The following is a 17,434-nucleotide window of genomic DNA, read 5'->3' as shown; positions in this document are numbered from 1 at the left end:
CCCCCGCCGAAGCCCCGCCCCCCAGAGACCCCGCTCCATTGAGCGCTGAGCGCTTGCTCCTGGCTGTCAGTCACTGCCACGGCTGACTCCTATTGGCCAATGGGGCCCGGGGCTCCGCCCCCGATGAGCCCTGCCCCGCAGCCCCCTCCCCACACGAGTGTTCTATTGCGGCACAGCCCCGCCCCCTGGCTGTCAATCACGGCCAGGCAGCACCTATCGATCCCTGAAGCCACGCCCCCAGCTCCTCCCTTCATTGCGAGCAGATTCCCGCCCTTTCCCGCTGTCAGTCACAGCCTCCCACAGCCCCCATTGGTCAGCGACGCTCACAGCTCCACCCCCTGCAGCCGGGGATGCATGATGTCATGGTCGATCAGCGTGACATCATCGATGACATCATCGATGACATCACGGCAGATGGGACCACACTTTGGATGGGCAATCTCCGTGTCCTCCCTGGCCTGCCCAGAGCCCTGAGCGGAGCCTGGGGAGCAGCACCCACATCTCCCCCCGGTATGGGACGACGTGCCCGAGGGGAGTCATCATGTCCGGCATGTGTCACCCCTTAAAGGACACCCTGGCACCCTTCAGAGACCTCCTGGGGCCACCTGGGATCACCTGGGAACCTTCTGGCTTCCTCTGGGGATCTCCTGGCGGGGCGTTCCGAGTCCCCTCAGAGGAAGATGGAGCCACAAGTGCCTGGCAGGATCGGCGTCCCAGGACCCTCCTGCCCACAGAGCTGTCACCCACGGGACAGGCAGGCACAGGTCCAAACCAGCCTCGATGGGGACTCTGGGGGGTAACCCTGTGTGTGTGGGGGGCTGTGATCTGTCCAGGAGGTTGTGGGACCAACCCAACCCCCTGTAGTGCTCAGGGGCTTCTTTTGGGGTGTGGCATGCCACAGGCCGGGCAAGGACAAAGCAGCGGTGAGACACACAAGGCTTTCCCCCTGCAGCTGCAGCCAGGGCTCCCCTAATCCCAGGGCAGAGGGACAATGAAATGGGGTCCCCCCACCCCAAATACCGCTCCTAGGCCGTGGCATTTCCCCCAGACCCCTCCCCACTCATGGCCTGATCCCCCCACCCCACTGCCCCCCCAGCACAGACAAGAGTCAGGCTCTCCACACAACCTCTTTATCTGGGCCGATTCAAAGGGCTCAGCAGGACCCCGGGGAGCTGAGGGTGGGGGTCCCACGGCCCCTCAGTGGGGCAGCTCATGGGGGATCAGTTTGTAGTGGGCACCGCAGGAGGGGCAGCGCTGGGCCTCGCCCTTGTGCAGCCAGAACCAAACCACGTAGCTGTTGTCCTCCTCACCTGGGGGACACAGGGAGAGCGTGGGGGAGAGCAACAGCAGACCTGGACACTGTGGGACAGTGCACAAGGACAGCAGGGGATGGACAGACGGACAAGGGACGGGAATGGACTCACCAACACCACGGGCAGGCATGGATGGACAGACATGGGGACGGACACATGGACACGGGGACGGACACACGGACACGGGGATGGACAGACACACGGATGGACACACGGACACAGGGGCAGCACAGACACACGGATAGGGACGGGGGGCACTCACAGACACAACCCACGATGCGCTTGTTGCTGATGGAGGGGACGAGGTTCGGGTCCTCCTTGGTGCCCGCGTAGCGCTTGGGTCGGAACATGCTGTACGGATCCTGCGGGCGAGGGGTGAGCGGGGCCAGCCCCAGGCTGTGAGCACCCCAGCACCCCCATCCCCCCCTCCGTGCCTCAGACCCCTGAGGGCAGCCCGGCCCCGACAACCCCAAACTGACCACCCCACCCTGGCATCCCCCAGTTTCACCCCCAAGACACCCCCAACTCTGAGACCCCCCAGACTTTCCCAACAAATCCCCAGCCCTGGACCCTGCAATCCTCCAAGGACACCAAAACTCTGAAACCCCCCTCCAGACGACCCCGCCACCATCTCAGCACTCCCCAAACCCCCTGGGATCCCCAGATCTCCTCACCCGTTATCCCTCAGACCCTACCCCCGCCAAAGGCACCAAAACCCTGAAATAACTCCGAACCCCTCGCCACTCCCTGGGCCCCCCTAGGCCACCCTGTGACTTCCATTCTCCCAAACAGCCATTCACCACACTCCGCCCCTCCAATGCCAGCCGGACCCTGAAACCGCCCCAGAACCCCCGGGATCCCTTGAGAAACCGCAGCGTCCCTCAGAGCTGCCCCCATCCTCCGAACCCCGCGGCCCGAGCCCCAGCACGGGGTCCTCCCGAGGTCCCCCAATGCCCGGCACTCACCAGACCCTTGTTCACGGCCTCCATCACCTTCCGCTCCAGCCCGGTCGCCTGTTCCTCATCGCTGGCCAGGTTCCCTGCGTGGGGCCGTCACACCGCGGCTGCAGACACCCGGCCCCGGTCCCTCCCCGCTCCCGCTCCTTCCTCCCCCGCTCCCTCCCTGTTTCCCCACTCCCCCGGTCCCCGCTCACCGGGCACGCCGAGGTGGCGGGCGGGCACGGCGCGGGCAGAGGCCGCGGGCAGGAGCCGCAGGGCCGCGCTCACCCGCAGTAACCTTGAGGCCATGGCGGCGAGACTGGCGGCGCTTCCTGCACGGGCGGAAGCGGAAGTTACGTCTTGGGAGGGCGGGGCCGCGCGGTGGAGCCCCGCCCTTGGTCACGCCCAGAGCTGATGGCCCCGCCCCCTGGGTGTGGCACCGCCCACTTTGGTCCCGCCCCCGAATGTGGCCACGCCCCCAGCGCGGGAGTGGGGGGCACGGGGGGACCCCGGGATTTTGGATGGGAAATGGGACCCCCGTGGGAACGGGGACAGCCCTGGGGACAGGGACAGCCCTGAGGGACAGGGATGATGTCCTGTGACCCTGAGCATGGGACAGCCCTGGAGGGAGGGGGATGAAAGCCCCTGAGGCCTTGGGGACACGAATCCCCGGGGGTACACGGACGGTGTCCTGTGGCGGGGACATCCCGAGGGACACGGACAGCCTCGGGGTGACAGTGCCGCTGTCCCTGGAGACCTGGGGACAAGGCCAGCGCAGGCACTGAGGAGTGACATCCCTGCGGCGATGGGCACAGATGGCCATGGCGGGGAGGTGACACCTCTGGGGGCACAGGGACAGCCTCGGGGGGACAGGGACAGTCCTCGGGGAACAGGGCCGATGTCCCCAGGACGATGGGGGACACCCACAGAGGGGTGGGGACAGCTCTGGGGGAACAGGGACAGCCCCCCCCGCCCGCCTCCTCTGCCTCAGTTTCCCCTCCCCTCGCTGCTTACTCATCCCTATCGATCCCATCGATCCCACCGGGCGGGGGGGCCGGGGGGGGCCAAAACAACCTTTTTTTCACCCAATTTTGAGGCCCGCTCTGATTTGAACCCCCGGCTGTGAACCCAGCACCCACGGGTGCTGCGGGGAGCGGGGGTCGCCCCCCTGACCCCCCCCCCCAGCCGCCAACTTCATTTGGGAAACTGAAAATAAAATATGGGAAAGGCGCGGGGGGGGCCGGGGGTGGGCGCGTGCCAGGGGAGGAGGAGGAGGAGGAGGAGGGCAGGACAGGACAGCCGGACACGGGCGGCGGGAGCAGCACCCGCTCCGCGCTCCCGCAGCACCCAGCGCTGCACCCCGCAGCTTTCGGGGGGGGGGGGAGCCCCCAGTCCCCCCCCAGGGGCCATGGGCATCCAGGGCATGGAGCTGTGCGCCGTGGCTGTGGTCATCCTCCTCTTCATCGCCGTCCTCAAGCAGTTCGGCATCCTGGAGCCCATCTCTGTAGAAGGTACCCACCTCCCCCAAACCTTAATTAATGTTAATTATTTAATTAAATGGATTCTCAACCCCCCCATCCCGGGGTGTCCCCGACCCTCCTCCCAGCACCAAATGACCCGCTGACCTCTAACTGGTTCCTGTGGAGCAGAACCGGCTGCTTTTGGGGTTCCCCCTCGGGAGGGTTTGGGGTGAAGGCTGAGGATCTGGGAGTGCGGGGGGAGCGGGCAGGGCCCCCAGGTCCCCTCCAGCAGCGTCACGGCCCAGCTGTGCTCCGACCTCCCCCGAGGGGCTGCGCTGTCCCCCAAACACCCGGCGGGGTTGGCACCTTCACCCCAGAGACCTCCCCACTCCCCACGCCCCGTTAATTCCCAGAAGCGGATAACGGGGACCCCCAGTGACCCCAAACCTTCCCAAGGTGGGCTGGGAGGGCTCTGAGCTGGTGCTGACCCCCAAGAAGCCCCCCGAGATGGGGCTCTGGGGAACCTCGACCCCACAGTGACCCCCAAAACCTCCAGAGGCGAGACACAGGGAGCCCCAAATCCTGCATCAGCCCCTGAACCTCCCCTCAGAGGGGACATGAGGGTCCCCCACTGCCCCCTAAAACCCCCTGAGATGGGACATCAGGGACCCCCAATCCTCCCCAAGTCCTTTGAGACCCCTCACAGCAGGAGCTGGGGGTTCACCCCCCTCTGACAGCGCCTGAGAATTTTCCAGGCTCCCAATCCCGTCCCAAAATCGCTGACACCCCCCTTTGCTGAGCAGCTCCACAGGGGCTTCCCAGGCTGAAATTATTAATGAACCATCATTTATTAATTACCTTCCACCGGGCCGGACCGGAGCAGCAGTGGCTAAGAGGCGGCTCGGGAACGTTCTGCGCCTTCGGGATGCTGGAAACGCCTCGGGATGCAACACCCGCGGTGTTCCAGGGTCCCGAGGGGGATTCGGGGTCTGCCGAGGCTCTGGGCCGTAGTTTTAGGGGGACGGGGGCGGTTTTAGGGGGGTGTGGGTGGGTTGAGGTGTGGAGGGGATGTTCCTAGGGGGGATCTTTGCCCGGGGCTCTCTCCTGGCAGACAGCGGCGATGCCGACGTGGAGCTCCCGACCATCCGGCACCAACCCGAGGGGCTGGAGCAGCTGCTGGCTCGGACCAAGTTCACCAAGTCGGAGCTTCAATCCCTCTACCGTGGCTTCAAGAACGTGAGTCTGGGGGTCCGACACCCCAAATCCCTGGCTCCCCGCTTTCTTCGGGGTCACCGGCGCCGCTCCCCTTCCCAGGAATGTCCCAGCGGCCTCGTGGATGAGGAAACCTTCACACTCATCTACTCGCGGTTCTTCCCTCAAGGCGGTGAGTCGGGGGGTCCCCAAACCCGGCACGAGGGTCTGGGGGGGCCCACTGGGGAATGCCCCGACCCCAGTCCCGGGGGAGTCACCGTCCCCCTTCCCCGCAGACGCCAGCTCCTACGCCCACTTCTTGTTCGACGCCTTCGACGCCGACCGCAACGGGGCTCTCTGCTTCCAGGTGGGAATTCCTGGCGGGAATGGCTGTGCCAGCACCGTGATTCATCACATCTTTCCCCTCCTCCTCCTCCTCCTCCTCCTGCTGCTCTTCCCCATCCCGGGCTGTGGCCAAACTCTCCCTCGCGGGTGCCGGGAGCGCTGCGGCACTGGGGGTAAAAATAACGGGATCAATAGGGAACGAAATCCCTCGGGCGCCCCGGGATCGATGTGGCAGCGGGAGGGAGGGGCAGGGGGGCGAGGGTCCCTCCCCTCTCATGGCCACGACCCTTCCGGCAGGATTTCGCGGTGGGGCTCTCGGTGCTGCTGCGGGGGACGGAGCAGCAGAAGCTGAGGTGGACGTTTGACCTCTACGACGTGAATAAGGACGGCTACATCAGCAAGGAGGTGACAGTGGGGGACACTGGGAGACACTGAGGGGGCCGATGGGGTGGGAACACCCTGACGGGGACCTGCCAGCTCCCTGTGTCCCCCAGGACATGCTGGAGATCATGAAATCCATCTATGCCATGATGGGCCGCTGCACCGAGCCCGCCCTGGGGGCCAGCGCCCCGGCCCAGCACGTGGAGCTGTTCTTCCAGGTGAGACTGTCCCCTCTGTCACCTCTGTCACCTCTCGGGGCCACTCTGCCGCCGGGGGTTGGTCCCACTCAGGCCTGGCCACTCCCTTGCAGAAGATGGACAGGAACAGGGACGGCGTGGTGACCTTCGAGGAGTTCCTGGCCACTTGCCAGGAGGTGAGGGGCTCTAGGGGGACACCATCCTCCTCCTCCTCCTTGTTCTGTCCCAAAGTGACGTGCTGGGGACACCAGGAGAGAGGAGGAGAAAGGGGTCACCCCAGAGGGATGGGAGTGGGGCAGGACAGGAGGGACAGGAGGGACAGAGAGAGAGGCACAGGAGTCGGAGCTGTGAGAGGGATGTGGGGGGGATAAACAGGATTGTGATGGGAAATGTGGGATGAGAGGGGACAGGACGAGGGGAAGAGGAGGGAGATGGCAAAAGGGTGACAAGAGGAGGAGAGCTGGGAGCAGGGGGAAGGGGACACGGGGTCTCTGCTCTCTCCTCCCCAGGACAAGGACATCATGAGCTCCATGCAGATATTCCACAACGTGCTCTAGACCCCAGCCCGCCCCGGAGATTTTCTACTATTTCAGGCAAACAAGAAGTTCCAAGTCAGGAGAAATCCAGCATGTGGCTCCCTGAGATGGGACAGGACAAAGACAACGCTGCCACCAGAGCCAGCCCAGCACGGAGCTGCCAGACAGACCCGTTTTGGGGGGCTGAGCCTCCCCTCCACACGGACCCCCCCCGTGGCAGTGCAGGGACCTGACCCAGCACAAACCCGACCCCAGGAACTCCTGGGACACAGGAATTGCCGGGGTGTGAGGACCCTCAGAGATGGGACCCCCCAGGGCAGCGACCCCCCGGGATGTGGGGGCTCTCTGGGTGAGGGTCTCCACACCGCAGCTGTGAAATGGAGCCCCCAAACACCAACCACAAGCACACAGCCCCTCTTCCCCACAACACTCAGGGGACCCCCTATGAAGCCCCCTCACCCAAGAGCCTGGAGAGGGGGGGAATTTTATAAATAAACCAAATAGTGACGATTTAGGGGTGAAATGGAGTCAAGAGGGATGGATGTGAGAGACGCGCATCGTCCTGGTCCCTGTCCTGCTGTGTCCCCCGCCCTGTTCCGCTCCCGGTCCTATTCCCCGTGCCTCTTCCATTCCCAGTCCCGTTCCCATTCGCATCTCCCGGTCCCGCTGCCATTCTCATTCCCGGTCCCATTCTCATTCCCGTTCCCGTTCCCGGTCCCGCTCCCGTTCCCATTCCCGGTCCCGTTCCCATTCCCGGTCCCGCTCCCGTTCCCATTCCCGCTCTCGTTCCCATTCCCGGTCCCGTTCCCATTCCCGGTCCCGGGGCTCCGCCCCTCAGCCGTCTCCTCTCATTGGCTCTCTTTGGCCGTTTGGCCCCCCCCCCCCCCGCGCTCCTATTGGACAGCACAGAGGGGGCGGGGTCTCGGCGCGGCGACCTTCAGGCGGGCGGGGAAACGTCACGTGACACTTGCCGGGGCTCGCAGCGCCCCCTAGCGGAGCGGGGGAAGAGCCGAGTGTGAGACCCCCGGGACCCCGGGATGGGGGAACCCCGGGAACGGGGAGCGCCGGGAACGGGAGAACCCTGGGAACGGGAGAACCCCGGGATGGGGGAACCCCGGGATGGGGGAACCCCGGGAACGGGAGAACTCTGGGAACGGGGAACCCTGGGAACGGGAGAACCCCTGGGAACGGGAGAACCCCGGGAACGGGAGAACCCCCGGGAACGGGAGAACCCTGGGAACGGGAGAACCCCTGGGAACGGGGCACTGTGGGACTGAGGGGGGTATCCCTTGGGTCAGGGGCATTCCCGGGATCGGGGCTGTGCGGGATAAATGTGGGAATCCCTGGGATCGGAGCTGTGCGGGATCAGGATGGCATCCCCTGTGACTGGGGGGGGGGTTCTGGGCATCGCGACCCTCGAGCACGGGGGTCGTGTCGGATCCCGCGGGGTCGGGGCCAGGTGGGATCGGGGGGAGGGTTCGAGGGGAATCCTTCGGCCCCGGTTTCCTCCGGCGGGATCCCGAGCCCCGGTGCCGCAGGGGATGCGCGGGGCGCTGCGGCTGCTGCGGTTCCGGGGGGCCGGGGGGCCCCGGCTCGGGCTGGAGGAGGCGCCCGGGGGAGACCTGGTGGATCTGAGCGCGGCGGAGCCGGAGCTGCCCCGCTCCATGCGGGAATTCCTGGAGCTCGGCCCCCGCGGGCTGCAGCTCGCCCAGAGGTGGGTGAGGCCGAGGGTGAGCGATCCCCACCGGCGGCGGGTCCCCCAAAAGGAGAGCGAGCCCCAAAAGGGGGTATCCTCGTGGACCCCCACAGGAGTGGCCACCCGAATCTGCATGCTGCTTTGGATGACCCCAAAGTGGGTTACCCGCAACAGCTGGTCCCCCAAAAAGACGGGCACTCCAAATCATAGGTGACCCCAAGGATGTGTGACCTCCAATGATGTGTGACCTCCAAGAGTGGCTGACCCCAAAACTGGGTCCCCTCAACTGGGGGACTCTCCAAAAGGAAAGGAGAGTCCCTAAAATACAGCTGACCCTTCTGAATGACCCCCCAAAGTGTGTCCCCTGGGAAATGGGTGTCCCAAAGTGGGGTTGATCCCAAGGGTGGCTCTGTCCCCACAGAGCACTGGAGTCGGGACAGCACCGGGTGCCCCGGGCCACCGTGCAGCTGCTGGCACCCATAGCAGACCCCCAGAAGGTGATCTGTGTGGGGCTCAACTACCACGACCACTGTCAGGAGCAGGGCGTGAAGGTCCCCAAGGAGCCCCTCATCTTCAGCAAGTTCCCCAGCGCCATCACCGGGCCCTTCGATGACATCGTGCACCCCCAGGACACCAGCGTGGGTACCCCGTGGCACCCCCACGGCCCCCCAGGGAAATGGCCCTCCCAGCCCCACTTCTGTCCCCACAGGAGCTGGACTGGGAGGTGGAGCTGGCTGCCGTCATTGGGAAGAGGGGGCGACACATCGAGGTACCCCCTGTCCTGGTCCCCAGCTCACTTTGAGGGGTCGGTGGGAGTGTCCCCCTGCAGCAGTCCCTGCTGTCCCCAGGAGGCAGCGGCGCTGGAGCACGTGCTGGGTTTCACTGTGGCCAACGATGTGAGCGCCCGGGACTGGCAGATGCGGCGCAACGGGCGGCAGTGGCTGCTGGGGAAAACCTTCGACACCTTCTGTCCCCTGGGGCCGGCCATTGTCACCAGGGAGGCGGTGGCAGGTGGGACAGGGATGGGATGGGCGGAGAATGGGGATAGGACAAGAACAGGACAGTGATGGGATGGGGACAGGGCAGGGACAGGACAGGGATGGGATGGCAACTCTTTCTCAGCTGCCGCTGGTGCCACCACATGTGTTTTTTTACCCGAGGTGGGGTCATGGTGGCACTGTCCCCATGTCCCCCCATGTCACCTCCCACAGATGTCCATAACCTGTCGATCCGCTGCAGCGTCAACGGGCAGCGGATGCAGGACAGCAACACCCGCCACCTCATCTTTGGGGTGCCCACCCTCGTTGCCTGGGTGTCCCGGTAGGAATTGGGGGGGCTGGGGACCCCCAAAGCCTGGGTGGCCATGGCTGACACCTCATGTGCCCCCAGGTTCGTGACACTGGTCCCTGGGGACATCCTGCTGACAGGGACCCCTGCGGGAGTGGGGGTCTTTCAGAAACCACCTGTTTTCCTGAAGGTGAGGGGAAACGGGGGCTCAGGTGGGGCTGGGGTGTGAGTGGGGACAGAGTGGAACCCAGTGGGGACAGATGCCACCATGTCCCCCTTTGCAGCGCGGTGATGAGGTGCAGTGTGAGATTGAGGAGCTGGGCACCATCTGCAACCGGGTGGTCTGATGGTGGAGAGACACCCCAGAGCCCACAGGGCAATAAATCCACGAGCCACTGGGTCACTGTGCCCCGTTTATGGGTCTGGGGGTGGGGGGGGGCTACAGCTGGGTGAACTGGTGGATAAAGGCTCCCAGTTTCTCTCGGTTGAAAGCAGACTGGAAAGGCTGGGAGAGCTGCAGGAGGTGTCCAGTGGGGGACTGCAGTTCCTCTAGTACCTGGGGGGGCACAGGGAGGTCAGGACGGGAGAGAGGGGGCAACAAAATGTTAGGGGGCTGGGGGAGCTGTGCTTACCCCCATGTCCTTGAAACTCTGCAGGGAGCTCAGGGCCAGGCTCCTGTCAGGATACCCTGTGGGGAGAGAGATCCCAGGGGAACCCCCAAATGCCACCTCTCAAGAACCCTTAGCCTGGTTTGGGGGTCACTGAAGCCTAAAAGCAAGACCCCTCCACCTTGACTCACCATCCTCATCCTCAGCCAGGAATTCCAGCAGTGCCTCCACGTAGTCTGCCTCTGCAGTGGGGAGGGGTGTCAGACCCCACCTCCTGGGGGATCTCACTGCCTCAGTGGCCCCAGGGAGTCCCAAGGGATTCCCCACTTCGGGGGGGTCCTACCGGGCTGGGGCCAGGGGGGTCTCTCCAGGAATTCCACAGCCCGGCTGTAGGTCTGCAGGATGGGGCTCAGGAGGCGGCAGAGGAAGAGGAGGAAGCCAGGGAAGCCCTGGGGCTCGCTGAGCTGTGGGGGATACACAGCCAGGTTTGGGGGAGACCACCTTCCCCCCAGCCTGGGGGGCAGCGGGGGGAGCCCCCTGTACCTTGTAGCACTGCTTGGGGACCCCGTGCTCGCTGTCACTGTCGCTGTCATCAGTGAAGGATCCCAAGGAACGTCCCCGCAAGAAGCCCCGGGGGGCCACGTCACAACCCCAGCGCTCACTCTCGGGCTATGGGGACAGCAGGGTGTCACCTCACCTCGAAGCCACCCTGTCCCTGTGCCCCAGGAGAGGTCTTGGGGTGTCACCACCTCCTCCTCCTCCAGCAGCCCCCCAAGGATGAGCTTGTCCAGGATGTCCAGGCTGTGGCAGTCTGTGGGCTGGCAGGGCTGGGGACACAGGAAAGGGGTGACAGGCTACCCTTGGGTCCCCAGCTGCAGACCCAGCAGTGTTGGGGATGGCAGACCACCCCCATGTTCCCACCTGGAGCCCCAGCAGGGTCGGAGGCAGCAGCTGCAGCAGCTCCAGGATCTTGCGGAGCAGCTCATCCCGGCTCAGCACGATCCTGGTCAGGCTGGAGGGGGGCCCCAGGATTGGCAGCACCTCCAGCAGCAGGGCACGGATGGCACAGGCTGATGGGACAGACACCAGTCCTAGAGTCACCAAATACCCCAGCATCCCAAATCCCCAGTGTCCCCAACTCCCCTGACCTCTGCCATCCCCAATCCCCTAATTCCCCATTCCCCAGTGTCAATAATCCCCTGCATCCCCAATTTCCCCAGTGCCACTTACCCTGGTGACACTGAATTCCCGAATATCACCAATCTCCCTGGCATCACCGATCCCTGGTGTCCCAAATCCCCATGTCATCAACCCCACGATATAAACAATACCCCTGATGTTCTCCAAACTGCAGCCATCGCCCATTCCCGGTGTCACAGATTCCCCCAGTGCCTCTGAGCCCCGGTGTCACCAATTCCCGTGGCATCCCTGCTCCCCGGTGCCACCGGTGTCACCCCGTCCCCCCTCCCTGGTGTCCCCACTCACCGCCCACGGCCTCCCTGGCCAGGTGGTGCCGGACACCCGCTGCCAGCCGCCCCAGCTGTGCCCGGGCCGAGGCCTTGGGGGGCCCCAGAGCAGCCCTGGGGGGCCCTGGCAGGCGTGGGGCCAGCAGGGGCTGCAGCTGCCGCAGGCTGTGCCCCAGCAGCGCCCGCAGCTGCCCCGAGAACCCCACGGCCCGGCCCCGCAGCAGGAGCTGCTCCAGCAGCTCCGAGAAATCCCACATCAGCCGGGGCAGCAGCACCACCTGGGGAAACAGGGGGATTCTGCTGGGGATGCTGTTCAGAGGGAAAGAGGGGGTGATTCCCACTGGGAATGCTGCTCTGAGGAGTGAGGCCCATTAGGACTAGACTCCCTGTTAAAAGAGGGTGATTGCTCCTGGAATGCTGCTCCCAGGGAAAGGAGCGTGATTCCCACTGGCCACGCTGCCTTATGGGAAGGGGGGAGTCCTGCTGGGAATGCTGTTCTGAGGAAAGGAAAAGATGGAAAACTCATCCCACCTCCTGGTGTCTGTGGAGCAGCAGCGCCGCAGTGATTCCCACAGCCGTGATGGCAGAGCAAGTGCTGGAATCTGCAGTGGGGAGAAGGATTCGTTTTCCAGAGGGGATTAACCTCCACCCCATTCCCAAGCAGGGAATGCCATCCCAAGGGATGCAGGAAAGCCCCGGCCCCCCTCACCACTCAGTGCGTGCAGCCCCAGCGCCGTCACCAAAGCCTCCTCTTCAGTCCCCAAGCTGGGACTCAAAGTCCCCACATTCCCGATGTCCAGCGGGCTGAGGAGTCAGGATGAGAGGTGAGGAGAGAAGCCAGGAGCAGAGATCCAAGGGGAAACACTGCCTGGGGCTCGGCTCCTCACCGCCTGCCCAGGATGGTGGGAAGCAGCAGCTGCTCCGGATGATTCCCTGTGAGGACTGGCCCAACGAGGTTGTTGTCCACAAATTCCTGGGAACGAGGATGAAGGAGCCTGTGGGTGCTCACAGCCTTTAGCATCATGAGCTCATTTGATCCCAGGATCCCCAGGATGGATTCACTCGATCCCCCAGACACCTCAAACCCCACCAGCATCCCAGGAACAGTCTCCCAGTGCCGGGATGGATCCAGGGGGATCCGCAGCTGCCGTACCCGTAGGGAGAAGGGCTGAGAGAAATCCAGCCGGGCACATCCAGGGTGCCGGCGCAGGGCCTGGAACGCTGCCCGGAGACACGTGTCGATCCCAAGGGGCTGAGGGGGCTGCCAGGAGATGACATTAAGAGTTTAATGGCAGATCTGGGGGGATGCCACTCCCCAGGGATGCGCCCAGAGATCTGGGGTGATGCCTCTCCCTTGGGATCCTCCCAGAGATTTAGGGGAACAGTGCTTCCTAGAGGTTTGGGGAACACTGATTCCCAGGGCCAGTGATTTGGGGGAGCACTGCTGAGCCCCCTGGCCCCCTCTCACCAATTCATCCTGCTCCACTGTGCCGGGAGCCACATCGTAGGCAATTCCCACCGGGACGATGAGGACGTCAGGCACAGCTCGGTCCCGCAGGGCCCGGAGCACGCGGAGCAGCCAGCACCGGGCAGGCTCCGCCAGCTGCAGGGAGCCTGGGGGCTCCTCCAGGAAGAGGATGAGGGGCTGGTGGCTCTGCAGCAGCTCCTGGACGTACTGGGGAGAGACTGGGAGTACTGGGAGCTGCCAGCACCCCCCCAAACACTCCAGAGAGATTTTTCAGCCCAAACTGCACCTACCATATCCAGCACAGCCCCCGGGAGCTCCTCACCCTGGGCACTCCGTGTATGTACCATTCCTGAAGGCAGGAAAATCCCTCCCAGGCGTTGGAGCAGGGATCTGGTGAGGGAAGGACACTGTGGGCAACTACTGCATCCCTCTGGATCCTCTGGGAATATCCCACAGCGCTGCCTTACCTGAGGCGAGGGCTGGTCCAGGCGCCCACCATCACCCTGGGCAGCCCGATCCTCTGGGAGAGGAGCACGAAGGACAGGAGCAGCGCGTCCACCTGGGACCGGTGACTGCACAGGAACACCAGCGGCACCTCGGGCTGCGAGTGAGGGATCCTGGGGTGAATTCCCAGCGTTCCAGGGGCTGGGAGTGCCTGGCTGGGCCCCTGGGCTCCGTACCGTCCTGGCAGCTCGCAGCACCATCTCCAGCTGCCCCCGGTGCAGCTGCACGCTCAGGAACAGACGGGTCAGGAGCTTGGGGAGCAGCCAGTGGCACAGCCTGTGGGAAAACTGGGAATGAGGAACTCTCCCTGCCTCAGTTTTCCCAACCCATCCCTGCTCAAAATTCTCAGTTTTACCACAGGGGAAAGGTTGCATGTGATGAGACGTCCTCCTTTCCACTGGCAACCATGGCTGCCATCAGGAATCCTGCATTCCCTCCATCTTCCTGTCCCACCTTGGGATCCCCAATACCTCCCCTTTAACGGTTCAGAAGTACTCCTTATTCCCACTGGATCAGACAAGCAATGAAGCCCCAGATTCCCAGCTGTCAGCAGTGGGATGGGAAAGGGAAAAGGAAAGTTTTCTCTGCTTCTCTCCTTCCTGCAGGGTTTGGATTTTCCCACTCCAGCTCCTCAGAAGGAATTGGGGGAATGGCCCCAGGAGCTACAGAGGACCCCAAGGGCAGCCAGCTGAAGGATTCCCAAAGGACCCTAAAATATCCCCCAAAGTATTCCAGCACATCGCTGCAAAGGATCCCAGAAAACCGCCCAAGGGATCCATGTGCATCCCCCCAAAATCCCAGAATATCTCCAAAAGGATCTGTATCCACCCCCCAGAGAATCCCAGAATATTTCTCCAAAAGATCCATGACCTCAGCAGCAGAGGGGAGAGCGGGGCCTGGATTTCCCCCAGGATCCGGGAAATCTCCTCCTTCCAGCGCCGCCGGGATCCCTCATCCCCTCTGGATCCAGGGTCCCGGCCAGAGGCAGCATCTTGTACCCTGGGGAGAGGATGGGAGGGGGGAGCACCCCAGAACCCACATGTTGTGATCCAGAGAGCCTCGGTGGATTCCAGGATCACACCAACCTGGGATCCAGGGAACAAACAGGATCTCCAGCCCCTCCTGGGTGAGTGAGGGTGATCCCGGGATGGCCCCAGCAGCTCCCACCCACCTCCTGCTGCTGCAGATCCGCACCAGGAGCTCCCCGGGGGTCTCTGCTGGAATTTCCCATTCCCAGGCTGCGAGGAATCCACAGACCCTCCGGACCAGCCAGCCCCGGAACCTGGAGGGGACACACGGTGACATCCTGGTGGGGTGAGCTTTTCCACCAGGATCAGAGCCCCCAGACTGCCTCTCTGCCAGATTCAGGACATTTCTCCCCATTTCACAGCCGGAAATGTTGAGGCACCAGGGATTTCTCCTTCTAGGAGAAAGTGTCTGTTTTCCATTTTCCCTGTGAGCCAGAGAAAAGAACAACCCTCCACCTCCACGTTCTTCCCACCAAAATCCCAATTTTTGCTCAATTAAAGGCATGACCCCAAATCCTCAATTCCAGGACTGGAGCACAGCCCAAGCCCACAGAGATGCCACTTCCAACCTCCCAAAATTGATTAATGAGCTCAGTTTGTGATAACGAGGAACTGGAGAGGATGGAGAGGGATTCCCACAGGAACTCTGGTGAAATATGAGGGGGAAGTGGTTTTCCAGGTGCTTTCTGCACAGAGCTCATCCATCCTCACCGCGTGTCTGTCTCTGTCACACGGCTGACATCGCGGAACCCGAGGGCAGCGAGATCCTTGGGATAGAATCCATCCTGGCAGGAAAAACGGGATCAATCCCTGCAGGTGCAGATCCTCGGCATCCCAGGATCCCAAACTCTCCTACCCAGCTCCTGGGGGTGCAGGTCTGGCAGCAGCGCCCCGAAACAGGGTGGTGGTATTTGCCCAGGAATGGGATGAAAACTTCCAGCTTTGGGCCCGAGTGGCTGATCCATGTTTGAATCTGAGGGGTAAAAGAAAAATGGGAAGGGGCATCTGGGAATGCCAAATGTGGGTGGATACATCTGCAAACAGGTTTGTGATGGGGGGTGGTTTTCAATAATGGCAAGGAATAAAGGAATTTTAGCTGGGACAAGCTGGTGGCACATTTTGGTTACTGCTTGTACCCAGATTAACCTGGTTCAGGGGGATCAGCACCCCAGCAAGATTGGGCACAGGGTTTTCTGTCCCTCAGAGACACAGATCCAGCGGGATTAACCCAGATCCAGTGGGATCAGCTGGGAAATATGGGCCTGAGGGGGCTCAGTGGAATCTGGGGAGACCCCAGACCCCTCATCAGCCCTTTCCACCTCCAGAGTCAGGGGGTACCCTGGAACACTGGGATTCCAATTCCTTGGCCCCCAAATTGGGATTTCCCCCCCTTCCTTTCTGAGGGGTGGGATGAACAAATTTTATTTCCTAAAAAAAAAGGAGGGGGAAAAAAAAAGCAAATTAGGGTTAAAATAGAGCTGGGGGAGAAGAAAAGAAGGGGAAAATGAGGGGACCCTGGTATGATTTGGAGAGGATCCACAAGGGGCAGGCTGGTGGCACAGAGGGTCCCTGTGGTGTCACATACCCTGGGGGATGTCATGGCTGGGGGGACACCCCCAAACTGGGGAGAACTAGTGCTCAAGGGTCCTGGGGAAAATCCTGTAGACACAAAGAGGTGGAAAGGGGGATTTTGAGAGGTTTGGGACACACAGAACAGGGGCTGGGAAAGGGACCCCATGTGTGCTCCACACAGCCTGGAGGGACCTGGGGGGGATTAACACCCCACAGCTCCTATGGAATTGGGGGGGACAGCAGAGCCCACCCTGGCACCCCACATTTCACATCCCCTCCTTGAGGGATGGAACACAGCCCACATGGGTTCTAGAGGGCCTGATGGAGGGAACACAGCCCACACGGGATGGAGGGAACACAGCCCACACGGAATGGAGGGAACACACCCCACACGGAATGGAGGGAACACACCCCACACAGGATGGAGGGAACACACCCCACACAGGATGGAGGTAACACAGCCCACACGGGCCCTTGAGGGCCCGATGGAGGGAACACAGCCCACACGGGTCCTGGAGGGCCCGATGGAGGGAACACAGCCCACACGGGCCCTGGAGGGCCCGATGGAGGGAAGACAGCCCACACGGGCCCTCCAGCCCGCCAGGCCCGAGGTGTGGGGGCAGCACCCCCCTCACAGGCACCACAACCCCCATGGACCCTTTGGGTCACCCCCAGAGCGGGCCCACGCCCCCTCCCCGGCCCTGCGGAGTTTCGGGGGTCGCAGCCCCCCGGCCCCGGCCCCGCTCACCACAGACACCGCGCTCCGGCCCGTCCCGCTCCGCCTCCGGGCAGCCCGGCCGGAACCGGCCCCGCTGGAACCGCCCGGGACAGCCCCCACGGCCACCGGGGGATCCCTGGCACCCCGGGGCCAGCAGCCCCACAGCCCCGTTCCCCGGCCCTGTCCCTCCCACACCGCCGAACCCGGGGGGCTGCAGCGGCCTGGGAACACCAGAAAGGCCCCGATTCACCCGGGGAGGGCTGGCGGCCTTGCACCTGCGGGACCACACCTGGGAGCGGTACCCGGGACCTGCGGTAAAGGATGGGAATATGCCAGGGAAAAGGGGGAAAACAAGCAAAGACAAAAAACAAAATACCCACAAGAACAAATAAACAAAATAAAAACCCCAAACAAACTAGGGAAAGGGTGCTGGGGGCTCTTTCCCTCCTTTTTTTCCTTGTCCTTTCTATTTCTTTCTTGGTTTTCCCCCTCCTTTTATGGAACACATTATTTTTCCTTTTTTTCTTGTCTTTTCTATCCCCCCTTCTCCCAGATCCCACTCCCAAATATGTTTCCACAGGTGCAAGGCTCCCCTCCACCTGTTCCCCTCATCCCTCCCTGGTCACTGTATCCCACCTGCACATCCTCCCCCTTCCTGGCATTCCCATCCCCACCCCGCATCTTTGTTCCCCCAAAACACCTGAAAAGCATTCCCCCTTCAATTTC

The 17,434-nt window shown here is 63.0% G+C and overlaps 4 protein-coding genes and 1 long non-coding RNA gene across 10 annotated transcripts; 2 read left to right on the top strand and 3 right to left on the bottom strand.

Annotated features, from left to right (window-relative positions):
* Window positions 1-1,114: 1,114 nt before the first annotated feature.
* On the bottom strand, window positions 1,115-2,602 carry LOC107213889 (cytochrome c oxidase subunit 5B, mitochondrial). Its single transcript, XM_015648777.3, has 4 exons — window positions 2,467-2,602; window positions 2,279-2,352; window positions 1,576-1,675; window positions 1,115-1,310 (listed from the first exon to the last, which is right to left on the bottom strand). The coding sequence occupies exons 1-4, from the start codon at window positions 2,558-2,560 to the stop codon at window positions 1,198-1,200; spliced, it is 381 nt and encodes a 126-aa protein (XP_015504263.1). The 5' UTR covers window positions 2,561-2,602; the 3' UTR covers window positions 1,115-1,197.
* Window positions 2,603-3,526: 924 nt separating this feature from the next.
* On the top strand, window positions 3,527-6,888 carry KCNIP3 (potassium voltage-gated channel interacting protein 3). Of its 3 annotated transcripts, none has more exons than XM_015648757.3 (8): window positions 3,531-3,762; window positions 4,823-4,947; window positions 5,026-5,095; window positions 5,199-5,269; window positions 5,545-5,652; window positions 5,742-5,846; window positions 5,939-6,001; window positions 6,335-6,527. In XM_015648757.3, the coding sequence occupies exons 1-8, from the start codon at window positions 3,660-3,662 to the stop codon at window positions 6,380-6,382; spliced, it is 693 nt and encodes a 230-aa protein (XP_015504243.1). In that variant the 5' UTR covers window positions 3,531-3,659; the 3' UTR covers window positions 6,383-6,527. The 3 variants fall into 3 exon arrangements, with proteins under 3 accessions (XP_015504241.1, XP_015504243.1, XP_015504239.1); XM_015648753.3 differs by having other exon boundaries at window positions 3,534-3,762; window positions 6,419-6,888; XM_015648755.3 differs by having other exon boundaries at window positions 3,527-3,762; window positions 4,823-5,095.
* On the bottom strand, window positions 4,541-5,957 carry LOC117245407. Its single transcript, XR_004500078.1, has 2 exons — window positions 5,869-5,957; window positions 4,541-5,414 (listed from the first exon to the last, which is right to left on the bottom strand). It is a non-coding gene; the product is annotated as an uncharacterized LOC117245407 (long non-coding RNA).
* Window positions 6,889-7,292: 404 nt separating the features above from the next.
* On the top strand, window positions 7,293-9,747 carry LOC107213882 (fumarylacetoacetate hydrolase domain-containing protein 2-like). Of its 3 annotated transcripts, XM_015648768.1 has the most exons (8): window positions 7,293-7,376; window positions 7,900-8,075; window positions 8,479-8,695; window positions 8,767-8,826; window positions 8,906-9,068; window positions 9,269-9,377; window positions 9,447-9,534; window positions 9,629-9,747. In XM_015648768.1, the coding sequence occupies exons 2-8, from the start codon at window positions 7,903-7,905 to the stop codon at window positions 9,689-9,691; spliced, it is 873 nt and encodes a 290-aa protein (XP_015504254.1). In that variant the 5' UTR covers window positions 7,293-7,376; window positions 7,900-7,902; the 3' UTR covers window positions 9,692-9,747. The 3 variants fall into 3 exon arrangements, with proteins under 3 accessions (XP_015504254.1, XP_018864361.1, XP_015504253.1); XM_019008816.2 differs by lacking the exon at window positions 7,293-7,376 and having other exon boundaries at window positions 7,841-8,075; window positions 8,909-9,068; XM_015648767.3 differs by lacking the exon at window positions 7,293-7,376 and having other exon boundaries at window positions 7,842-8,075.
* On the bottom strand, window positions 9,745-17,362 carry GPAT2 (glycerol-3-phosphate acyltransferase 2, mitochondrial). 2 transcript variants are annotated; one of them, XM_033519414.1, is made up of 22 exons: window positions 16,739-17,362; window positions 16,004-16,077; window positions 15,275-15,391; window positions 15,130-15,203; window positions 14,562-14,672; window positions 14,261-14,389; window positions 13,567-13,666; window positions 13,354-13,487; window positions 13,177-13,276; window positions 12,887-13,093; window positions 12,572-12,679; window positions 12,306-12,391; window positions 12,128-12,222; window positions 11,950-12,020; window positions 11,438-11,696; window positions 10,874-11,022; window positions 10,702-10,779; window positions 10,496-10,621; window positions 10,296-10,416; window positions 10,144-10,194; window positions 9,977-10,032; window positions 9,745-9,900 (listed from the first exon to the last, which is right to left on the bottom strand). In XM_033519414.1, exons 2-22 carry the CDS (start codon window positions 16,016-16,018, stop codon window positions 9,784-9,786), a joined length of 2,304 nt encoding a protein of 767 aa, XP_033375305.1. In that variant the 5' UTR covers window positions 16,019-16,077; window positions 16,739-17,362; the 3' UTR covers window positions 9,745-9,783. The 2 variants fall into 2 exon arrangements, with proteins under 2 accessions (XP_033375305.1, XP_015504223.1); XM_015648737.3 differs by lacking the exon at window positions 16,739-17,362 and having other exon boundaries at window positions 16,004-16,645.
* Between the last annotated feature and the right edge of the window lie 72 nt (window positions 17,363-17,434).

Source organism: Parus major, chromosome 22 (genome assembly GCF_001522545.3).
Source record: "Parus major isolate Abel chromosome 22, Parus_major1.1, whole genome shotgun sequence".
NCBI lineage: Eukaryota > Metazoa > Chordata > Aves > Passeriformes > Paridae > Parus > Parus major.
Note: the sequence above shows the minus strand (reverse complement) of the source record. Positions and strands in the feature narration are given on the sequence as shown.